Here is a 19,834-nt window from a genome sequence, read left to right as displayed (position 1 = left end):
GTATCATGGCAAGCATTTTCTCACCAACTTGTCTCTGTACGATGCACACTCCATTATATAAGGTAAGGTAGATTACAGGGTAAGAAAACAAAGTATGTCACATAATCGATGTATACCTTTGTACAATGGTGCAAAACAAGCCCCCATGCCTATCTAATTAAAGGTTAAAGGTCTTTCGCCTTCACTGGGATATATGCTAAGAGGATAAAGCAAGGCACGCATCGACCGCCAAACCAACTCTGTATAGGAGCACTCTAGGTTAGCTAAAAGTAGAAGGGATGAAAGGGAGCAAAGGGGAAGAAGAAAAAAAACATACCTTCCTTCCTTCTGGTAGACCACATCGCTAATGATGTCCTTGTCTAGATCCGGGAACATGCCGGCGAGCGTCTCTACGATGTTTGCATGCTCAGCTCGGTGTAGTCTTTGCGCCTCGGCTACCTCGGCGCTGGCTTGTCGAGCCGCTGCCTCTTCTGCAGGAAGAGCGTATCTCGAATCACGCCGACCGCCATCCCCCCGATCGTCTGTGCTGATCCTCAGAGGAACTGAATCAGGAAACCCCAAGGGACGACCAATGGGCGGAGGCGGAGGCGGCCGCGGTGCTGATGAGGCGCCATCATCCGAGAACATGCGGCCGATGGTGGTGAGAGGATTCTGAATCGTTCGTAGGAGGCCAGTGATGGGTGCGGTGATGTCGACTTCGTTTTGGTCCGTTGAGCGACGTTGGTTGGACGAGCTTGCGCCATCGAGCGATGAACGGGCTTCGGCATATGAGGATTTTTCGTTGAATGTCTGTTGCGGCGGGTGTGGTCCTCTTGGAGACATTGCTTGGTGCTTCTCTGCGATGGCGGAGACGGCGGCCTCGACGTTTTTCTCAAACTCGTCATCGGTGATGGTGAGAGAGGTTCGATCCATATTTTCGATAAATTGGACGGCACCCATCTGTAAGGTGTAAGGATCTGGATAATGAGGAGAGGGACCGTCCGTTGAGCATCTACTTACAAGAGAAGAGAGGTAGTAGCCGGCCTCGCCACCGAGCTTCTCCTGGTTTCTGAATCGCAGAATATACTGCACATTTGATACCAGGTGCTCTGGATTCGACTGAAGCACGACGTAGATGAGCAACGGCATAAAGGAGTCGGCTGATGAGTCAGACTTGTTGTGTTTCAATAGACCTTGAGACGTCAGTTAATAGATGGAGCGTTTGGATGGAAAAGAAGACACTCACCAAATATGACTTTACAGCAGTTCAAGACGCAAATGATCTTGTCTCTGGGAGCTCTATAAGACTTGATCTTTAGCAGTTCTAGTTGACGATAGTCCGGTTAGTACTGAGATTTGCCACATACGAGTGTGTGCAGTGCGAGTATAAGTAAAGAAACTCACCTTGCTGTGCCAGCTTTAGAAAACGCCGGCCACTCTCCCCAATCTGTGGTATATCCAGATGGTCTTCCTTGACCCAGCCGTAAATGTTGATTTTCTGTGTCACAATGTCGTCTCGCTCCACGTCCTCCTGATGCTGACCTCTCCGGCCAGGACCCAGTGGCGGATCGCCCCCTCTCCTCCTCGGCTTTGCTCCAGGTATTGGCTTGGGCGGCGGAATGGCTGGTGAAAAGGTTTGTGTGTAGAGTCTGTTCATGACGAGCTTCTCCATGCCTTCCCTGGCATTGTCAAATTCGGCATCCGAGACGTCCCGCCATACCTCGCACTGCGACATCTTATTGGCGATGAAGGTCAGGAAGTCGCTAATAATCTTGACCTGCTCATGAACCATCCACTGGCGTTTTCCAAACTCAAAGAGGAACGACTTGAGGTATCTTGCCACGGGATCCGCCTTTTTGTTTCGCAACTGCTCCAGGAATCTGTGGAAGTCGAACGGTAGGGACGGTTCGGGCTCGGGCTCTGGAGGAGGCGGCCTGTGCATGGATATGGTGGGAGATGCTGGTGATGTGACGTTGTTGGGCAGAGGTCGTGCATCTTTGGATCTCGGAGGTGTACCCATGGATCCATCTTTAGGGGGCACAGGAGGTCCGTGATCGTCGTCATTAGGCGTCGAGATGTGTAGGGCGTTGAGTCCCTGAAGCTGGCTGGCAAGCGAGGGCGACAGAGGCTCGAGGCTGGATTTTCGAGGCGGGTGCTGCAGTCCAGAGCCCAACATGGGCGAAGCAATCTCTAGGCGCGGGCTCATGACTTCATCGGCATCAGGACCGCCTCCGTACTCGCTAAACTGCTCCATGATGCTCTGGATCTCGGACCGTGAGCCCTCCTGGTCATCCTCGCTCTTATCGTCCGACTCAGGAGCGGATCTGGTGGGAGATGCGTCGTCGCTTCGGGCCGTGGAGAGGGCGCGAGAGGGAGGTCGGGAGGCCATGGGCGTGGGCGGCGTCGGGTCGACATAGTTGGGATGCTCGGGCGCGAGAAGGTGAGTGGTTGGGTAGTCGGACTGCATGGGTGAAGCCGGCGAAGACGGGCTGGCGACGGTGGCCTTGATGGTCAGGACGGAGGACGAGATGGCGTCTGCAGGGTCGGACATGGTCTCGTGTGTATCGTGAATCTCGTGTGCAGGAGCTTTGTCCTTTGCTCTGGTGCTGTCTCTGGCTTCGGCAGTGTCAGAGGCAGAGGCAGAGCCCTGCTCGAGCTCCGCATTTGTCGGTCTGCTGCCGGCCCCGTCGTTGGCCATGTCCAGCGGTGAGTCTGGAGAGTGCTGAAGAGGCTTGTTCTCGTCTGCGTCGGGTGCGCTAGGGGTGCGTGTATGGAGATGGATATCAGCGGCTGCTTCTTTGGGGGAATCGCCGAGGGGAGGGTTGGCAAGAGGTGTCGTCGCTTCTGGTTCTGTCGTCATGGCTCGAGTCTCGGTGTCTTGGCTGCTGCTGTTATTGCTGTCGCCGTGATGTTCAGTCGCAGTCGCAGTCGCAGTCGCAGTCGCATCGACCGTGCCAGATGCAGACTCAGACTCAGACTCAGCAGCGGCGTGAGCTGTTGTCGCCGTCGAGCTGTCCTTGTTCCCGTCCTGGATTTTGTCGGGCTCAGCAACAGGCTCCAACCCCACCGAGGGGTCTTGGATGCATGTCACCTCGGAGGCATCCGCGCCTCTAGGCTCGGATCCAGGGCCGGGAAGCTCTGGGCTTGCGGGTGCTTCCGGTGGCGACATGCACGTGGATCCAGGAGGAGAGGCGGAGAGGGTTTGAGGTTGTTGGAGAGGGAAAAGAAGAGGAGGAGGAGGAGGAGGAAGAGAAAGAGAAAGAAGAAGAGGGAGAAAAAGAAGAGGGCGCTACTGTATAGGTAGAGAGAGGTTTGAATCGGGTACCTGAGTCGGAAACGTTGGGGGGGTGCCTATATGAAAGAGGAATGTAGAGGGAGAGAGAAAGTTCAAAGTAAAAGGATGAAGATAAACATAAAAAAATAAAAGAAAATAAAAAAGAACAAGCGTATCCTCTGTGCATCCAAATACGGCAACACAAAAATAAAATTACAGATTCAACTCAACAGTTGCAAAAGGCAAAACAAAATAAAAAGAGACCCAGCATTCTCTGTTCAATGGAGCTGCGTCACGCCTGTCTCAGGTTTTAGTGATACTCGAGTGGGCCTCGAAGGGGCTAAAGCACTGACCCAAAGCGGACATTTGATGCAATTTGTAGGTACCTGCTAACAGTCTCAATCTCAACATGAATACATGTACATTGATGGGAAGCCCCCCCCCCCTTTGCCCTGACGGCCTCATGTATATTAGTTTTTCATCCCTTCTTCTATCAAAGCGAAGCAGATCTCACTATTACGATATATGATTTTGAATTTTATGCTCAATAAACCTCCTCACAGACCCCAAACAGGTGACATGGATCTATCTGGTCTAGACTCGGGCCACCCAAAATGGCATCGGCAAAGACTCATCGCCGTCGTCATGCCAGAGTCATCAATCAGCCCCAACTCCGCATTCAGCACTGTATAGCAGAACTATATATAGAATCAAAGCTTCTTTATCATCTCAGCATCTGCAAAATGTTTACTGTTCATGATAATAATAAATACTACCTCTTGTGAATGAGATAACAAACAAATACAGCATCAACCATGTCTCGCCCCTCGGAAATCCCCTACCGCCAAATCCGCGCCTCATACGACCACGACCACATCATTGTCTACCAAGCCTACAATGCGTCCATCGCCGATGCCGCCGTCAAGGCCCAGAAACTCAACGCCTCACCGGATTTCAATCCAGATCGCATGACCTGGATCAAGCCAAGCTGGTGCTGGATGATGTACCGCTCCGGCTACTCTTACAAGGATGATGGCCAGAGCCGTATCCTCGCCCTCAAGATGAAAAAGGACGACTTTCTGGGCCTCTTAGCGCAAGGCGTCCTATCGAATCATCCGGCGTTGCACGCCCATGTGGACAAAGAGAGCACCAACAAGACGGCGCACGAGAAACCCGCCGACGTGAGGATTCAGTGGGATCCGGAGAGGAACGCGAAGCTCGAGGCGTTGCACTATCGGAGCATCCAGATTGGCATCCCGAGAGTGCTGAGCACCAAGTGGGCGGATGAGTGGATTGTTTCGATTGAAGACGTTACGGAGAGGGCGAGAGAGCTCAAGAGAGTCGTGGAGGAGAACCCTGACATTACGCTGGATGAGCTGGTGAGCAAAGGGCTGGTGCCGGAGGAGAAGCCGTTGGATGTTACCGATGATATTTTGACAAGGCTGGATATGACTGTCTTGGGTGTAGCAGAAGAGCTATGATGATTATACTCATATGCATATTTCATTGAATTGTACAGTATTTACCGTGTATCTTCCATCTGTAACACCACACGATAGAATAGCCTCGAGTGTCGACTCTCTAGATCAAACTTGGCCACTAGAAACTTCTTGGCTGCCCCCGGACTAAACCACCCTCGCCTCCTTTCCTTATTCAGCACATTATCCAGCATTCCCGCCATGACCTTGTTTTTCGTCTCAAATGCGTACCACGGCACAGTGTACAGCGATGGAGTGCCAAATGGATTCGGCGGGAGCGGCTCCAGCCCTGTTATCAGGCACACCTTCCAGTAGTCATAATTGTGCGGGATCTTGAGTTCCAATGAACCGAGCATCTTCGCCATTGTAGGCTCAGTGACCCCTAGATCGGAGGAATAGTCAAAGTTCAATACATACAATTCTTTCTTATCATATGCCGATGAGTCGTCTGGGAGGTCAAACCGAAGGCCGCCGAGCGAAACGGCTGCTTTAACTGTGGGCAATACTTCGTTGAAATACATCCATTCACCGGATTGCCAGAGAACATCGACAGGAGGTAATTCTTTGGGCTGCAGAGATCCATCCTGATCTATTTGAGGATAAAAAATGATACCCTGTGGGGGACGCGTGGCGGACAGATTATGTGGAATGAATATCTGTCGCGGTTTGGCCTCCGGGATACGGTTGCCGTCACGTATAATAGCCCATATATCACCGTCTTCAGGCGTCATGATGTAGTTCTCCATCATCACGAGCAGGTAGTCTGGCCGTATTCGGACAAACTCGGACTCGCTGTGCCACGACGTCTTTTGGAGGAGAATGGCTGGTGTGCACACCTCTGATGGGTATTGCATCATGTCGCAGTCTAACACGGCGATGAAAATGGTGCCGGATTTATCACCTGGGACAGGCGCAATGGCAAGCTCCACATTGAGACCACGATTGGAGACTGTGGCCACATGATTTGAGCGTCGTGCGAGATATCTAGGTGGTTTAGTAGATTGAACTTAGTCATGGAGAGAATACATATGCTGGAGATAAAATACCTCGCTGGTTTTATGACAAAACTCTCACGGTACTGTCCAAAGGCCGATGGACTGTCAGCCAAGAGGCCCCAGAAATGCTGCTTCATGGATTGTCCTTTGGAATAGCTCCAGGCATAAATGGAATCATCGTTTGTGGATCTGATAATCTCTTCTTGGAGCCTCTTAAACGCCTTGGCTCGACCCTCTCCATAAAGCAAAGGCATGTTGATGTCAAATAATCCAAGCAAGCAGTAAGCCATGTCCTCCGGTCGAGTAGTTTTGCGGTTGGCGGCCCAGCTCATCTTTTCTGCGACCGAAAAGTCCTCAAGTCTTCGTCCTCGACCATTCATATCTGCTTCGAGCATCACTTCAGGAATGCGGGAGACCTTCGCGATGACGGCCTTGAGAGATGTCCTTGTGCCAATAAAGTTCCATTCTTTCGAGTAGAAGCGCAGCTCTGGAGGAGCAATCAGTTCTTGCAAAGTCCAGCCTCTGAAAAACCAGCGACACTGCTCAATCTCAGGGCCCACCGTTGTCTCGTCTTTGGCGAAGGGGAAGTCATCGAGATACGTGATGCACACTTCAGCTTGCCTGTACCAATGGAACATTGAGTTGATGGCCTCTGACAGCTCTGCGCTGCTAGTTTTGTCGATACAACATGTGTCGATCCATATGTAGTCAAAACCAAGTTCAGAAGCTATTTCACAGCTTCGACGTATCTTTTCCCACCCTTGGGCTCCTGTTCGCTTGTCATGTTGATGGAGATCTGCAAATGTTACCTCCCCATCTCGCCAAGTATGAGATAATATGGAATAGCGTGCGTCCTCATCGGTGGCAAAGGTTTCGAGCTCAAGAGTCTTTGTATTTAATAACCTCATAATAACCTCATTTGATTGACCCTGCTCGAAGGGACTGAGGTGCAGGATAATTATTTTAAATAAGGATTTCACCTTCTTGATCTAGATGACACTCTGCTGCCTATTCAATGCGCGATATCCACGTTTAGCCTTACATTCAGCCTCAGCGGGGTCATGCATGATATGCAAGCCGATAATACTACACGCAATTGCCCTTTTAGGGTGAGCGCGCTTGAATTGCAATGCATCATTCACTCATCATGGGAAACATTTTTCCCCATGGATCTCAATTCATCTCAGGCTAGCTACGCGTATCGTTCCAATTTCAATTTGACTACACAGAATACTTGTCGCTGAATCTGTCGTTCTGGACAACCTCAACCCAGTATCCATCCGGGTCTAGCAGGAAAGCAACATTGTGCATGCGGCCATCCGTGAGCCTCTTCTTCCAGTTGCACTTGAGGTCCTCAAATCGCTGGCAAGCCGCGTCCAGGTCATCCACGGAAACGCCTGAAATATCGGTGTTAGCTAACAATAGTTTTGGTAGTGATACATCCTGAAATAGAGAGCTTACAGATGTGACCGAAGCCCTGAGGTTCGCTGTTACCATTGTGGTAAGAAAAGCTCTCATCCTTCTCGGTACCATAGTTCCAAGTCAATTCAAGAAGACCTTCACGGTCGCTGGTCTTGCCGTCCTGTGGGGCACCCTGGGTTCCAGGATAACCGAGGAAGTAGAGGTTGAATCCTGCGCTGGGGGCCTCGCTAGTTCTGAACAGGGACATGCCCAGGACCTCCTGGTAAAACTTGAGGGACTTTTGAGGGTCCTTGACGCGGATCATGGTGTGGTTCTAGTGAGAGTTAGCAACAAAGTTCTGGTGGACATCAGGTGTAGGCGATTCTTGCCATGCGATAGGTGGAGGGGTCGGTCTCCTTGATGCTGGCAGTCTCCTCAATGGGCTTCTGTCCAATAACCTCCACCCAGTACCCATCGGGATCCAAAGCAAAAGCAATGTGGTTCATTCGTCCCTCAGTCAGCTTCTTCTGAAACTTGTAGCCGGCATCCTCGATGCGCTGGCAAGCGGCCTGGATGTTGTCGACGGAAATGCAGGTGTGGCCGAATCCGCGGTGAGGGTCCTTGTTTCCATTGTTGATGGTGTAAGTAGGGTCGTTCTCGGTGCCGTAGTTGTGGGTGAGCTCGATGACGCCCTCGCGATCAATGGGGGAGTTTCCGCATGAAATGGCGCCCTTGCTGTTGTATCCCATGAAGTACAGGTCAAATTTAGCTTCAGGAAACTCAACCTTGCGGATGACGCTCATTCCAAGAAACTCGTAAAACTTGACTTGATTAAGTAGTAGTATAAGCATAAGCTTTTAACACGTCACAGAGCCGGGTCGTGATGGATTAACCTACCAGACTCCTTCGGGTCCTTGACTCGAATCCTAGATGCCTCATTAGCAACGACTTGGCACGAGATGCGCAGAGCAATATGACACAACATACATCGAGTGATTGAACTTGTAGGTGTTGAGATCCGTAGTGGCCGCCATTGTTGCGAAACTTTGCCGTTGTCTTATACGAAAAGAAAAGTGCACGCTTTTTGCCCCTCGCGATGCCCCGAGAAACGGATGGCGGGGTAAACAATGCAGAGATTTGAGTAGAATGATGAAGACAGAGGAGGATCTCCTTGATCACAAAGGAGATGCTGTCGCTGTATATGAGAAATAATTCCAGCAATTTTTTTCCGAGATTCGTTTGAAGACAGGAGAAGAGAAACAGGCAAAACAGCAGCTCTTGAGCTTCGATATTTATGAAGCAGCTCAGCTTATTAGACGTCAGAGCTTCCGTGTTGCTGCCCCTCACTAGCCCCGCCTTAGTCATCAATCATTGGTAGCGGCTAATACTTTTCCAACACTTTGGGGAATATTACCTCACGAATATTCGGCAAAACGGAATCATGACCGAGATGGTGCATTTTTCCCCGTCACGAGAGCCGGATATAGGAAATAAAGAAAAAAATATATTAGTTATCAGTCAAGTAAATGGGGAAGTGAATGAGAGCTTATAGCAGTGTTTGATGAGTCAGAATCTACTATGATCCTCTGATAGGCGCTACTGGGATACGACAACTCTGCATCTACCCTGTTCCTCGCGCTCATGATGCGAAATTAGATGCCTTGGCCCTTGTAAGAATTGATGGGTGTGCAATAAGCATAAGCATATGTATTGGCTCAAATTCCGTATTTAGTGCTTGATTTGTAGTATATGAAACAGATGGTGGGTTGAGCTATACGAATCCACTCGAGAACGAGTTCTAAAAAAGGTAGACGACTCTGTTATGCGAGAATACATTTTAGCATATTCCATCATAGTGTCAGTATAGGTGTTGGGTTTATTAGCTATGTTGAAGGCCATCCATGGTTCTCAAAATTGCTAACCACTCTGTTAAAAATATGTGGATTATGACGCGCCAGGCTAGTATGAAGTCGGAAGAGGTCAAAGTACCTGGGTCACTGTAGGCAGGGGCCGTATGATGTAGAAAGATGTCTTGCTATCTGTCGTACCTCTGGAGAGGTAACTACCGAATATATACACTCTATCAGGTATACAGCAGGTCATGTGGCCTCACATGAATTCTGGACGTCAACGAATTGTGATGTCGAAGCCGTACGTTGCTTGGATGGGAGATTGAGAGATGAGCAATCCGGGGTACATTAAAATTCGAGCTCTATTCAACTCTGCCTATCTCAGTAGTAATATTGTTTGAGATACCGCCTTTGTATCATAAGATTGTTCTTGGTAATTACCGTGCTATTGTGCAAGAACAGGTAGGAGAATTATTTCTAAAGTGCGGTGAACTAAGATGGTCTGAGCTAGCTACAGATAACCTCCTTTACCGACTTTTCATTATTCTTCATATATTGTTACTTCAGCCATACGCTTTGATGAATTTTGTAATCTCTAATGTTGATGGACAACAAGAGAAAGTTCATAACTAATCTAGAACATTGGACAGTAAGTCAACTATCTATATTTATGACTGTATTTATTTTGATTCCTTTAGAAAGCGATAGGTGAAGTGCCCCGTCGGAAAGATTTCCGTATATAGTCTATTAGTAAGAGTGACATGTTTTCACAGCTTACTTGCCTAATGAGCCTTGAAAGGAACTAAGCGGTTCCCCATCGTGATACACCCTTTACAAAGAAGATCAAGAGCAGAGTATCCCTTATCATCCAATCAACTCTCAATAAAATTGTCTTTAGTTATTTCATGTTATCAAAATTTATGTTCCTTTTAATAGTATTGAATGAAGCACGCGATGTGGAATCACCGAAAGCAGACGAGACAGCATCAAGGGAGTTGGCAACAGCCCTATATTAGCTTACTAATGTAAGCCACCTCCGTGTCTACTATACGAGAAATTAGCACTGAAGATTAATAACCCAATTTGATTGGTAGCTAATCGCTCAAAGCAAGAATTTCCGAAACTAATACAGAATAGTAAAAGTCTAAATACACCCACACTCTTTGAGACCAAGTAAACGCTACTTCCTGACGTAACAAACGTTAACATTTGATTCTCTGTCTCAACTTATCATCTTGTTAGCTCTACGTTAATCAAATGGTAATAGATTTACTTCAGTTATGGGACTCCATCTCACACCGCTTACGGATCACGGATTTGGCTACCTGCTCCGCTAAGTAAATTTATAACTGGCGGATTATACGCCTGACAGATAGTCAGGCAACTTTTCGCCGTTTCCTATGCTTCGAAGGAAAGTATTCCCGACGAGATTCTATGTCATGAACCACTGGGATACTCATTACACAAACGAAAAGTACAACGCTTGAAAATTCATCTGTCCTATCATACCACGGCCTCTGTGATCGGGCTCCACCGCCATCAACATGACTCCCAAAGGCTGTTGGACTTGTCGAGGTACGCGACCAATCGGCTTCCACCCTTTACAATGTGTTGCCCACTAAGAGATTGGTAGATCGCAAAATTAAGTGCGATCGAGGGCTCCCAATATGCAGCAATTGCCGACTTAGGAACGTGCATTGTCAGGGGTACGGCATACGGCTTTCTTGGCCCCGGAGCGGAGATAAACGACGAGCGGTTGAGCTTAAATCGACTACAAAACAAAAGAAACATTTGCTCGGGGAGCTGTATCAGCACAGTCTCTTTCTGAACATGACAACGTGGGATGTGGAGACGTTTTATGAGATGGCCGAAGCTCAATCTAAGAGTAAGAGTCTTTCGCTTTTCAACGCAGAGACTGGTTTTGCTAACCCCATTTAAAAGAAATGACTTTTAACAAGATGCCTATTCCACCGACCCCTCCTTCAATTCAATCTATGAGGCTACATGAGAACGAGTCCGGACTATTACAGTACTGTAGGCAGATGGAAGGCGATATTTGTCGACGTTTACTAACAATTGACTAGTTATGGACATGGGTTCTCGGCTTTTGATTTTGGATAATTTGGGCCATCTGACCGACTGCATCCTGCGACTTGCATTCTACGATGCTACACCGGCTTCGAATGCAATATTATACAGCTTATTGGCATTGTCATCTCTAAATCTAGGTCGAACTGGTCCGGCAGTGGTATTGAAGATCAAGGCGCTATCGTACCTCCAACAGTCGCTGCGACTAGGGAATATCGGCCATAGGACTGCTCAACATCTCATGGCTAGCATGCTCTTATATCTTTGCGAGGTAGGAAAGGCATTTTTAACACAAAGAAAATTAGACTATTCCGCTAACCCTTTACTGGCATTAATAGACATTTCAAATATCGAGCACTACAAAGGACTGGGCGGAATATCTATGTGGCGCGAAGCAAATCGTTGTTTCGGGTGTCCTAGCTCAAGAAGTCCATGCCGACATTTCCCTACTCTTCGATTGGGTTTCATACCACGAGATATTTGCTAGGTTCGGCCTTGTATACTGGAAGCCAGCGGTGGCCATGCGAGGAATGAGATTTTGCGCCATGGATCCTGTGGCCGCAAAGATGCTTGTGCCACGGGTATGTTTTTGGGATTCGAACGGCTCTAGGTTTGCACAAAAAACTAAAATCGTTATAGCATGATTTTGGCTGCGACCGCCAGGTTCTCGACTACACGTCTTCTATTTTCACAGCTCTCATGCCGCGCATTACAGAGGATAAGGATCTAACCCACTCACAAACGCAAGATCTCTACGTCGTGGAAGCCAAGTTACGAAGCGGTCTATTGGAATCTCCACCAATAGATGTAACATCAACTGAAATCTCCAGAGACCGCGACAAGACTACAGAACTGTACCGCATCGCCGCATTGATCTATCTAAACCGAGCAGCACTGGGATATTCAGGCGAAGAACTACGTCACAGAAATCTCGTGCACAGAGGACTGGATCTCTTGTGTGGCAAGTTGACTTATGTACCTCCGTGGCCCGTCTTCATGATATCCTGTGAAGCAAGAGATGATGCTCAGCGGATGACGGCTCTGCAAATACTGGCCAAGGCTGGAGAGGAACCACGGTCGTTCAACATGAGGTTGTTACGGGAGCTTGTGGAGGCATGTTGGAATCAAGATGACCTGCACGATGAAGAGGCAATGGATTATCACACGAAGTTGCGTCTTGCTATCCAATCTGCTCCGTACGTTCCGCCATTCAGCTAAATGGTTTTTTATTAAACTATACTTTGACAACACTGTCTCTCATATCTTCCTGAAGAGGTTAATTGAGAAGCCCCCCGATTTCTTATCTTGTAGCTTAATTCCAGAACCTTTAGCTTGTGGTACCTTGCCAGGGGCCTTATATATCGGGGGTGGCAGCCGTTCTTTCACATCAAAGTTGGCTCCTCTATCAAGGAGTAGGTTAACAATCTTTTCATGTCCATTTGAGGAAGCCAAGTACAGCGGCGACCGGCCAATGGAATCTCGTATATTGATTTGGGCTCCCCTATCCACCAACAGTTCGACGATGCTCTCATGTCCCTGCGCGGCGGCTTCTTGTAGCGGTGTATGTTGAGAGCGGTAGTGCGTCAAGTCAACTGTAGCGCCGCTATTAAGCAACAGCTTGGCAGTACTGTAATGCCCTCTCTTGCAAGCTAACCGCAAGGGTGTTTCGTTGGGTTGATCAAAAGAGTTGACGTCGGCGCCCTTGTTGAGCAAAAGCTCAACGATGTCATCAAATCCTTTATCAGCCGCTACTATTATTGGTGTCTCCACAGACTTTTCATACTTAAAGTCAACTTTGGCCCCGTTATCAAGCAGCAGCTTAATTATGGGTATGTTTCTTTTGTGAATTGCGAATAAAAGAGGTATCCCATACTCGCCAACAGAGGAATCAAGCTTGGCGCCCCGAGCAAGCAGTATCTTGACGATATTCTCATGGCCGCCATCTATAGCACATATCAAGGCACTCTTTTTATGTCTATCCACCCCATCGATATTAATGTCATCTCTCGTTAGCAGGAGCCATACTCGGTCTTGAAATCCTGATTCAGCTGCGCGTATTAAAGTTTCCGGATCCGTGACGCTTATTAACTGCTCGAGCTTTTCATTGTCGTAAATAGTGTATTGAGTAGTGTTATCATATTTCCCAACGGCTTTGGATCCCCGAGTAGGCGTCATTCGCCCCGTTTGGACGCATAGTTTTCTCATTGGATAATATGAGGATTTGACCTTTCTCAGATCAAGCTGCTCCAGCTTTTCGCTCTTGACTCTCTCAAATGTTTGCATAGTTCCGAATACGTCCCTCAAATAGATGGCAATTGGCCTATCTTCCACACCTTGCTGTTTGCAATGAAGAATTGCGAGGCCTAATCCTTGAGGTCCCTTACCCATAAAACGGGCACTTAAATGGATCCCTCGGCTATTTATGGTCGAAGCATCGTTGGGGTCGTTGAAGTGATTGAATGGAATAATATTTTTGGAGTTTTTGAACGCCTCGGGAGAAGTTGCCAGTAATCCGCCGCGATTATCAGGAGATTCCCACGCAAAAATACTATGGTCATCCGAGACTCTCATAATTTCCTCTTGGAGCCTAATAAAAGCACGTTCGCCTTCTCCATAAAGCAGGGGCATATTGATGCCAAATATTCCCATCAAACTGTAGGCCCGATCTTCAAGCCTTTGTGTCTTTCTGTTGGAAGCCCATGACATCCTTTGTGCAATGCTGGCTGTTTCAAGATCATCATCACCCGACAGGATGCTGATGGGTATACCAGTGCATCTAGACACGACTTGTTGCAGGTCTTTTTTAGTTCCTAGGTCGTTCCAGTGCTCATCAACAAAGTAAACCTCTGAGGGTGCGACAAGCTCTTGGAGAGTCCATCCTCGGGTAAACCACTCGCTCTCTTCAATATTGGGTTTCGAAGGGATATCCACCAGATAGGCATAGCACCTCTCAGCTTGATAATACCAGAGGTACATGGAATTGATGGCCTCCGACAACTCTGCGCTGCTCGTCTTATTTATGCAGCACGTGTCAACCCAGCCATAGTCAAACCCGTCGGCTTTGGCTCTTGAGCAAAACTGTTGCACTTTTTTGTGTCCTTGCTTTTCCGTGACACCTTGTTCCAAATCTTGGAGGGTGAGTTCGTCTTTGCCCCACCGATGAGATAATATGGCGTACTGAGGAATATTCCCATATTCGAATTCTTGAGCCTCAAGTGTATCAGTTCGTAACAAACGCATGATGTGGGTTAATGCTGGCTGTGTATGAAAGCCAAGAGATCAAGTGTAGGAGAACAATTGCGTCGTGCCTAATGTGGAGATGCGGAAACAGTCGTGAGCAATACGTGGAAGTTCTCGGCTCGTAAGCGGGGCTTCAATCCTTTTGCTGCCAATCCTCCATTCAGAGATCCTGTAGCGAATAAGTATTTGATAAGATGTGAAGCGGCTGCAGAGATTGAGATTTGTTCTAAAATTGAAGAGCGCGATTAGGCGCGAGTAAGCACCGAACAAAACATGCAGGGGGTCAATCTAAAACGAAATGATCCCGTCATTTGCCTTGTGATCCTTCACCACTCTTGGTTGGACATGGCTGACTCGGTAATGCAACTCCGGTATACGTATTTTTGCAATCAACGTTGATATGCGCTGTGTCGTAACGTGTCACGAATACAAATCTCAATCGGCCACCGCCGACAAATATGGAAAACATAATTGAGAATATTAATCTAGATTTAGACATACATATCTTGCGTAGAATCTAACATTGCTACCCACCCCAATCATTTCTAGCAACTAAATCAAAATTCAGGCTTACGGCCAACCATGAAGTACATCGGCGTAAACAACTTCTTTTTTCCTCCCTCAACCAATGCATCGGCCGCCTTTCCAAGGCTCTGGGCCGTCTTCCTGGTACCAGCCGGAGCAATCTGCAGCAGCTCTAGAAGCGAGATGAAAGCATGAGAAACTTCTCTGCCGAAACGGTTCATCCTCAGGACCATCAGCACATCCATAAATGTCTGCGCATAGCGAAGATCAGTGCCCAGAGGCCAATACCACGGAGCGACACTTGTATCGTTGCTGTCCTCCTCGGCAAGGTCGTAGTGGGTTTCAAGAGTGAAACCTGCGGCTTGGATGGCGGCGAGACCGTCTTCGACTTTGAGCATCTGAGCAATTCCGTCGCCTTGCTCAATGTCGAGTCGGATTCGGCGATGGGTCAAGTCATCGTTGTTGTAAGCATCTGTCATGAGCCATTCGTAGACTCCAAAGACACCTCCTGGCTTGAGGACACGGAAGATTTCTCTGTAGACACTCTCTAGCGATGGCGCGTGGACGGTAGCCTCGATTGCGTATACGGCATCGAACGAGTTGTCGGGGAACGGCATGTTCTATTGTGGTGAGAGTTAGTTTCAGCCACCGCCTTCTTGTTCCCATAGACATTGGAATACTAACCATGAAATCTCCCTGGACGAAATCTAGCTTGTGTGTAAGTCCTTCTTTAACAGCATATTGGTTGGCCCGGCTGATTTGGTAGGAGTTAATGTTCAAGCCGGTGACGTGGCATCCTGTAAACTTGACAATTTCTCGTGCTGGTCCGCCAACACCGCAACCAACATCTAGTACTCGCATTCCAGGCTTGATGCCAATATTGCTTGCCAGAAAATGCTCATGTCGGTTCACGGCTGCCCTGAAAGCCTCTCCGTAGGCAAATCTACAGAAGTGGAATGCTTCGCCCCAGCCATATTCATAAAGATCGGTCGCCAGGTTGTAGTATCTGTCGGCGGGTTTTAAGTTAGTAACGTGCCTTTTGCAGTAGTAGACGAAAAAGAAAGAGGAAAGGTTTCCATACTGTCTGGTCAAGCTTGCATAATCAATCACTCGAGATTGGCGAACTGCTTCAGTCTCATCTTCGGCCTTTTTGTCATCCCAGTGTTGGAAGTACTCAACGACGGCCGCCTTGTGTGCTTCGTTGTCTTTGTTGATCATAGCACGAAGACCACCCTGAGATGTCGACGAGTCCTTGTGCAAGATCTTGTCGAAGACCATGTTTCTGGCCTGATCGGCTGGAAGGAGAGCCTGACTTGTTGAGTTGACCATTTTGGCGGTGGTTTTGGTATTGATAAGTGAAGAAAGGTTGGACGCTTAAAGAAAGAGAATGATTTGAATAGAAAGAGGATCTGAGCATGATGGGAATCGAAACAAACAGAAATGCAGTCTCTTATACTTGTAAACATTGGCTTTCATCTTCTAGATATCTGCTTACATTATCAATCATCTAGATCTACAAACAGCCGGATAACGTTACCTACCTTAGCTGTCGTGTCAACTCGCCTCAAGCACAAGCACAAGCGCACTCCCGAATACGAATGCGGCACCCGCGTATACGCGTATTCAGCACCACCCACATCAGCTCCTTCAATGCCAAACCGGGTATCCATCCAATCAATTGCTTCATTATTGTAGAAATTGATGAAATGTTCCAAGCCTCGAGCAAATGCGGCTCGTATTTCTTAGCGAATGCACCAGGAAATACGCGTATATGCAGTCAAGATGGTGCCTCTTTGGGCCGTTACGGCGGTCAAACGCTTATAGAGGCTCGATTTTTGAAAGGCGATACGCGGAAGATGCCACAAGGAGACAATCGGTATCAACGGCCCCTCCAATAATCTGTTTCAACTCATTTTAGATCTCCTTTCATGAAGGAATTCCATGGTTCTAAGAAGGCGTAATTTGATTCCACAGCGCTTATCAATGAGACGGTGAGTGGATATCCATCCCTCGGCATTAGCAGATGCGGTTACGACGAGCTCCAAATACATCATGTACTGGGTGGAAAAGCTTTTGCATCCCCCCTTTTTGTCTTAATATGTTTTGCTCGTTATGAGTTGAAATAGATTTTGACCAGAAAATGAACTAGCATCGTCAGCATATGATTTATAATGCCCAAATGCTAGAGAGCATGTCCATCCACATACTGTAGGGATGAAAGACCTCCGTCAGAGCGACGTTACTCCCACAGCCGTAACACGTAGAAGAATTCACAGAGCTTCTCCACAATAGTCAACACAAGGGGCTTCTCCTCTATGCTAAAACCGGCTCTCCTATGCAGGTCAGCAATCACCTTAATCATTTAGCTTCCTCGGCAGATAGATTAGATCCATTCACATCTTCTCTCGGACCAGTCTAGACTCTTGTTATTCTCTTTGACCCTTTATCGTCGTTTCAGTTTATTCATCATATTGCCACTCTTGTGCGTCTCCATGACCGCCTTTGCGAAATCACGACCTAACAAGAGAAACCACTCTCCCAATACACTGACGTGGAACTGTTGGACGAGTTTACATTCGGTCTAACAGTATTGTGGTTTCAAACAACGCAGAGCGTTGATACTTCTCTTATCCTTGGAATGCTCAAGCAGCTAGTTATGATATGACCTCCCAATCCTCAATATCTTGATCCACTTCTGTCTACTAGGAGAAATCTCACTGTACCGATATTTGCCTCCTTACATTCAACATATTAAATCACTGGCCATTTACAGATAAATGCTAAATTTACCCTTATGCTAGGTCATCGTTCACAGACACACCATCCATCGCTACGGAGAGGCGAATTCTCGAGACCGATTGTTCTGTTCCCCGACTGTACCCATCACGAGCGAATAAGGAATAAGGCAGCGTTAAGACTTCTGTGATACGGACGGTATTCATGCTTGCTAAATACTTAGAAAGAGCTGTGGTTTGCTAAATGGTGCCAGCACAATATACCTCTTTAAAGATGGGCGGCATGAAACTTTTCCCTCCATCTCAATCATTTTAATATCCAAAATCCTCCCAAACTACATCTTCACCCTCCAACCAACCCCTCAACGACGTCAAAAGCGACGGTCCCGTACATAGATAGAATTTCTTTCCTCCCTGCTTCATCTCTCCAAAATCACCAGCGTTAATCCGTCGGTCGTGTACCGCTGCCCCCCGCTCACGAATCTTCTCGAGCAACTTCTCTGTGTCCTCCGAAGAAAGCGATCCCGTCGCAAAAATGGTAGTCTTCTCTGCCAAACCGGGGATTCTATCGAAAGTATGAAGCGCAAGGGGAAGGTCTTCGCCGCGCAGCGTCCACAGTAATTTTAATGGAACGGAAGCGTCGAGGACTGCTTTCGCTTGTGCGAGAATCGGCGTGATGCCTACGCCGCCAGCAACATAGACAGGCTCCTTGAACGGTGTTGTAGCGGTGGTGGAAATGGGTAGTGCAAAGGCTTCTTTGCCGCCGAACCCCATGACGGTGAGGTCGAGGGGGACGCGGGTGTTGTGCCTCCAGAGGAACTTTGTCACTGGTCCATGGAGACGCGCGGTGATTTGGAAATGGTCCTTTTGGGGAAGGGAATTGGGAGGGCTGGAGACGGTGAATGTGCGGACGTAGTCGTCGTTGAGGCTTTGGGGGTCTTGGTCGTTCATGTGGGCGTAGCCGCCGCTGACTTCCATTTCGAAGTTGATGGTGACGTGGTGGCCGGGTTGCCATTTGGGGAGGCTGTGTGGATCTCTTGTCTCGAGCTTGAATGTGAAGACGGCGATTGTAGGTGTGAGAACGTCCCTTGCAACGAGAGTGGCGTTGACGTCGGGACGATCTGTGGAAGCTAGAGCTGGAGCTCTCTCGGAGAGGAGATATCGTACTGGAGGGTTGTAGGGAGAGGGTTCGTTGGGAGTGCCGCGGAAGGGGAGGCTGGATTTGACGAGGCTGGAGGCGGAGATTGTGATTTTGACGGCCATGTTAGAGCGGGAGATGAGATCGGAGGCTTGTTTGCCGAGGAGGATGGTGGAGTGGCCGGTGAGATAGAGGGCGTCGGAGGTGTCGTAGTCGGGGATGACGATGCCAATGAGGGGGTTCACTTTGAGGTTCCCTAGCGATTGATATAACCTGTTTCCAGAGTCTGTTATTGCCACAATTGTTAGTTTTCGGGAAATGATGAGCAGATAGGATAAAGAACCTACACTCTGGATATACTAGCTCTACCCCATTCTCGTCATTCTTCAACACTCTGATGAATCCCCGCGGTCCACCTCTGTGATTCGTATCCATACTCTCCCCATTGGTGCTCGATAAGAAGAACATGTCTGCCTTTTCAATCAGAGCAATTGCTTCAGGTGGCAGTATCCCTCCTGGACCTCCAGGCACCAATTCAGGCTGGGGTACAGTCTTCTCAAGCGTCTTCTTATTGATGTACTTGGGGCAGTTGCCAAGGCTTTCCTGAACATGAAAAGCAAGCTGTACCTCGGTTTCAGGACCGCGAATGTCAGCGCCAGCAATAAGTCGACCAGCAAGCTTGACGCGATCCCGAGTCTCGAGATCAATGGATAAAGCGGACATCATCTTGCCTCCCTCAGGCCTCACTATGCCTTCTTCGTCGGCACCACCATTCTTACCCTCAGAAGGCGTCCAGAAAGCCTTATACACAGGATCAAACTGCTTGTCCACGGCGCTTTTGACACCGAGCACACCCTCGGCTACCGGCCTTGCAAAGCCTCTCTCTCCGCCCCAAATCGTCGTCCATGGTCTTCCCTCGTCATCCAAAGTCCCAAGTGCAACGAGCTGGGAGTGCATCACTCTTACGGCGTAGGGCATAGGGCATCCCGGCGAGGTGGGATTCTCAAAGCGAGGCGTCCGCATCTCCCGATGCATGGCGACCTCGCCCGGATGCCAAGTTGACACAAGAGACGGCATTGTAGCGTCGACTACGATGGATGCGTTGGTGGTGAAGATGCTCTGAGGGGCGTC

At 48.4% G+C, this 19,834-nt stretch overlaps 8 protein-coding genes across 8 annotated transcripts; 2 read left to right on the top strand and 6 right to left on the bottom strand.

The window, feature by feature from the left end:
* Positions 1-196: 196 nt before the first annotated feature.
* TRIVIDRAFT_42827 (uncharacterized protein) lies at positions 197-2,368 on the bottom strand (the record flags this gene model as incomplete). Its single annotated transcript, XM_014096149.1, has 5 exons — positions 197-239; positions 317-939; positions 1,000-1,172; positions 1,226-1,303; positions 1,384-2,368. The coding sequence occupies 5 exons, from the start codon at positions 2,366-2,368 to the stop codon at positions 197-199; spliced, it is 1,902 nt and encodes a 633-aa protein (XP_013951624.1).
* Positions 2,369-4,068: 1,700 nt separating this feature from the next.
* On the top strand, positions 4,069-4,734 carry TRIVIDRAFT_57305 (uncharacterized protein; the record flags this gene model as incomplete). The annotated part of the gene is made up of 1 exon (XM_014096148.1): positions 4,069-4,734. One exon carries the CDS (start codon positions 4,069-4,071, stop codon positions 4,732-4,734), a length of 666 nt encoding a protein of 221 aa, XP_013951623.1.
* On the bottom strand, positions 4,733-6,634 carry TRIVIDRAFT_231821 (uncharacterized protein; the record flags this gene model as incomplete). Its single annotated transcript, XM_014096147.1, has 2 exons — positions 4,733-5,715; positions 5,778-6,634. 2 exons carry the CDS (start codon positions 6,632-6,634, stop codon positions 4,776-4,778), a joined length of 1,797 nt encoding a protein of 598 aa, XP_013951622.1.
* Positions 6,635-6,865: 231 nt separating this feature from the next.
* On the bottom strand, positions 6,866-8,365 carry TRIVIDRAFT_82911 (uncharacterized protein; the record flags this gene model as incomplete). The annotated part of the gene is made up of 5 exons (XM_014096146.1): positions 6,866-7,123; positions 7,188-7,461; positions 7,517-7,953; positions 8,025-8,053; positions 8,115-8,365. The coding sequence occupies 5 exons, from the start codon at positions 8,159-8,161 to the stop codon at positions 6,948-6,950; spliced, it is 963 nt and encodes a 320-aa protein (XP_013951621.1).
* A 2,442-nt stretch (positions 8,366-10,807) lies between these two features.
* TRIVIDRAFT_210335 (uncharacterized protein) lies at positions 10,808-12,884 on the top strand (the record flags this gene model as incomplete). The annotated part of the gene is made up of 4 exons (XM_014096145.1): positions 10,808-10,862; positions 11,062-11,336; positions 11,404-11,646; positions 11,705-12,884. The coding sequence occupies 4 exons, from the start codon at positions 10,808-10,810 to the stop codon at positions 12,281-12,283; spliced, it is 1,152 nt and encodes a 383-aa protein (XP_013951620.1).
* On the bottom strand, positions 12,225-14,330 carry TRIVIDRAFT_173096 (uncharacterized protein; the record flags this gene model as incomplete). Its single annotated transcript, XM_014096144.1, has 1 exon — positions 12,225-14,330. One exon carries the CDS (start codon positions 14,303-14,305, stop codon positions 12,323-12,325), a length of 1,983 nt encoding a protein of 660 aa, XP_013951619.1.
* A 532-nt stretch (positions 14,331-14,862) lies between these two features.
* Positions 14,863-16,159, bottom strand: TRIVIDRAFT_57302 (uncharacterized protein; the record flags this gene model as incomplete). The annotated part of the gene is made up of 3 exons (XM_014096143.1): positions 14,863-15,450; positions 15,515-15,836; positions 15,912-16,159. The coding sequence occupies 3 exons, from the start codon at positions 16,157-16,159 to the stop codon at positions 14,863-14,865; spliced, it is 1,158 nt and encodes a 385-aa protein (XP_013951618.1).
* Positions 16,160-17,877: 1,718 nt separating this feature from the next.
* Positions 17,878-19,780, bottom strand: TRIVIDRAFT_57301 (uncharacterized protein; the record flags this gene model as incomplete). Its single annotated transcript, XM_014096142.1, has 2 exons — positions 17,878-18,989; positions 19,051-19,780. The coding sequence occupies 2 exons, from the start codon at positions 19,778-19,780 to the stop codon at positions 17,878-17,880; spliced, it is 1,842 nt and encodes a 613-aa protein (XP_013951617.1).
* Between the last annotated feature and the right edge of the window lie 54 nt (positions 19,781-19,834).

This window comes from Trichoderma virens (genome assembly GCF_000170995.1).
Source record: "Trichoderma virens Gv29-8 chromosome Unknown TRIVIscaffold_88, whole genome shotgun sequence".
Classification (NCBI taxonomy): Eukaryota; Fungi; Ascomycota; class Sordariomycetes; order Hypocreales; family Hypocreaceae; genus Trichoderma; species Trichoderma virens.
This window is presented reverse-complemented; position numbering and strand designations above follow the sequence as displayed.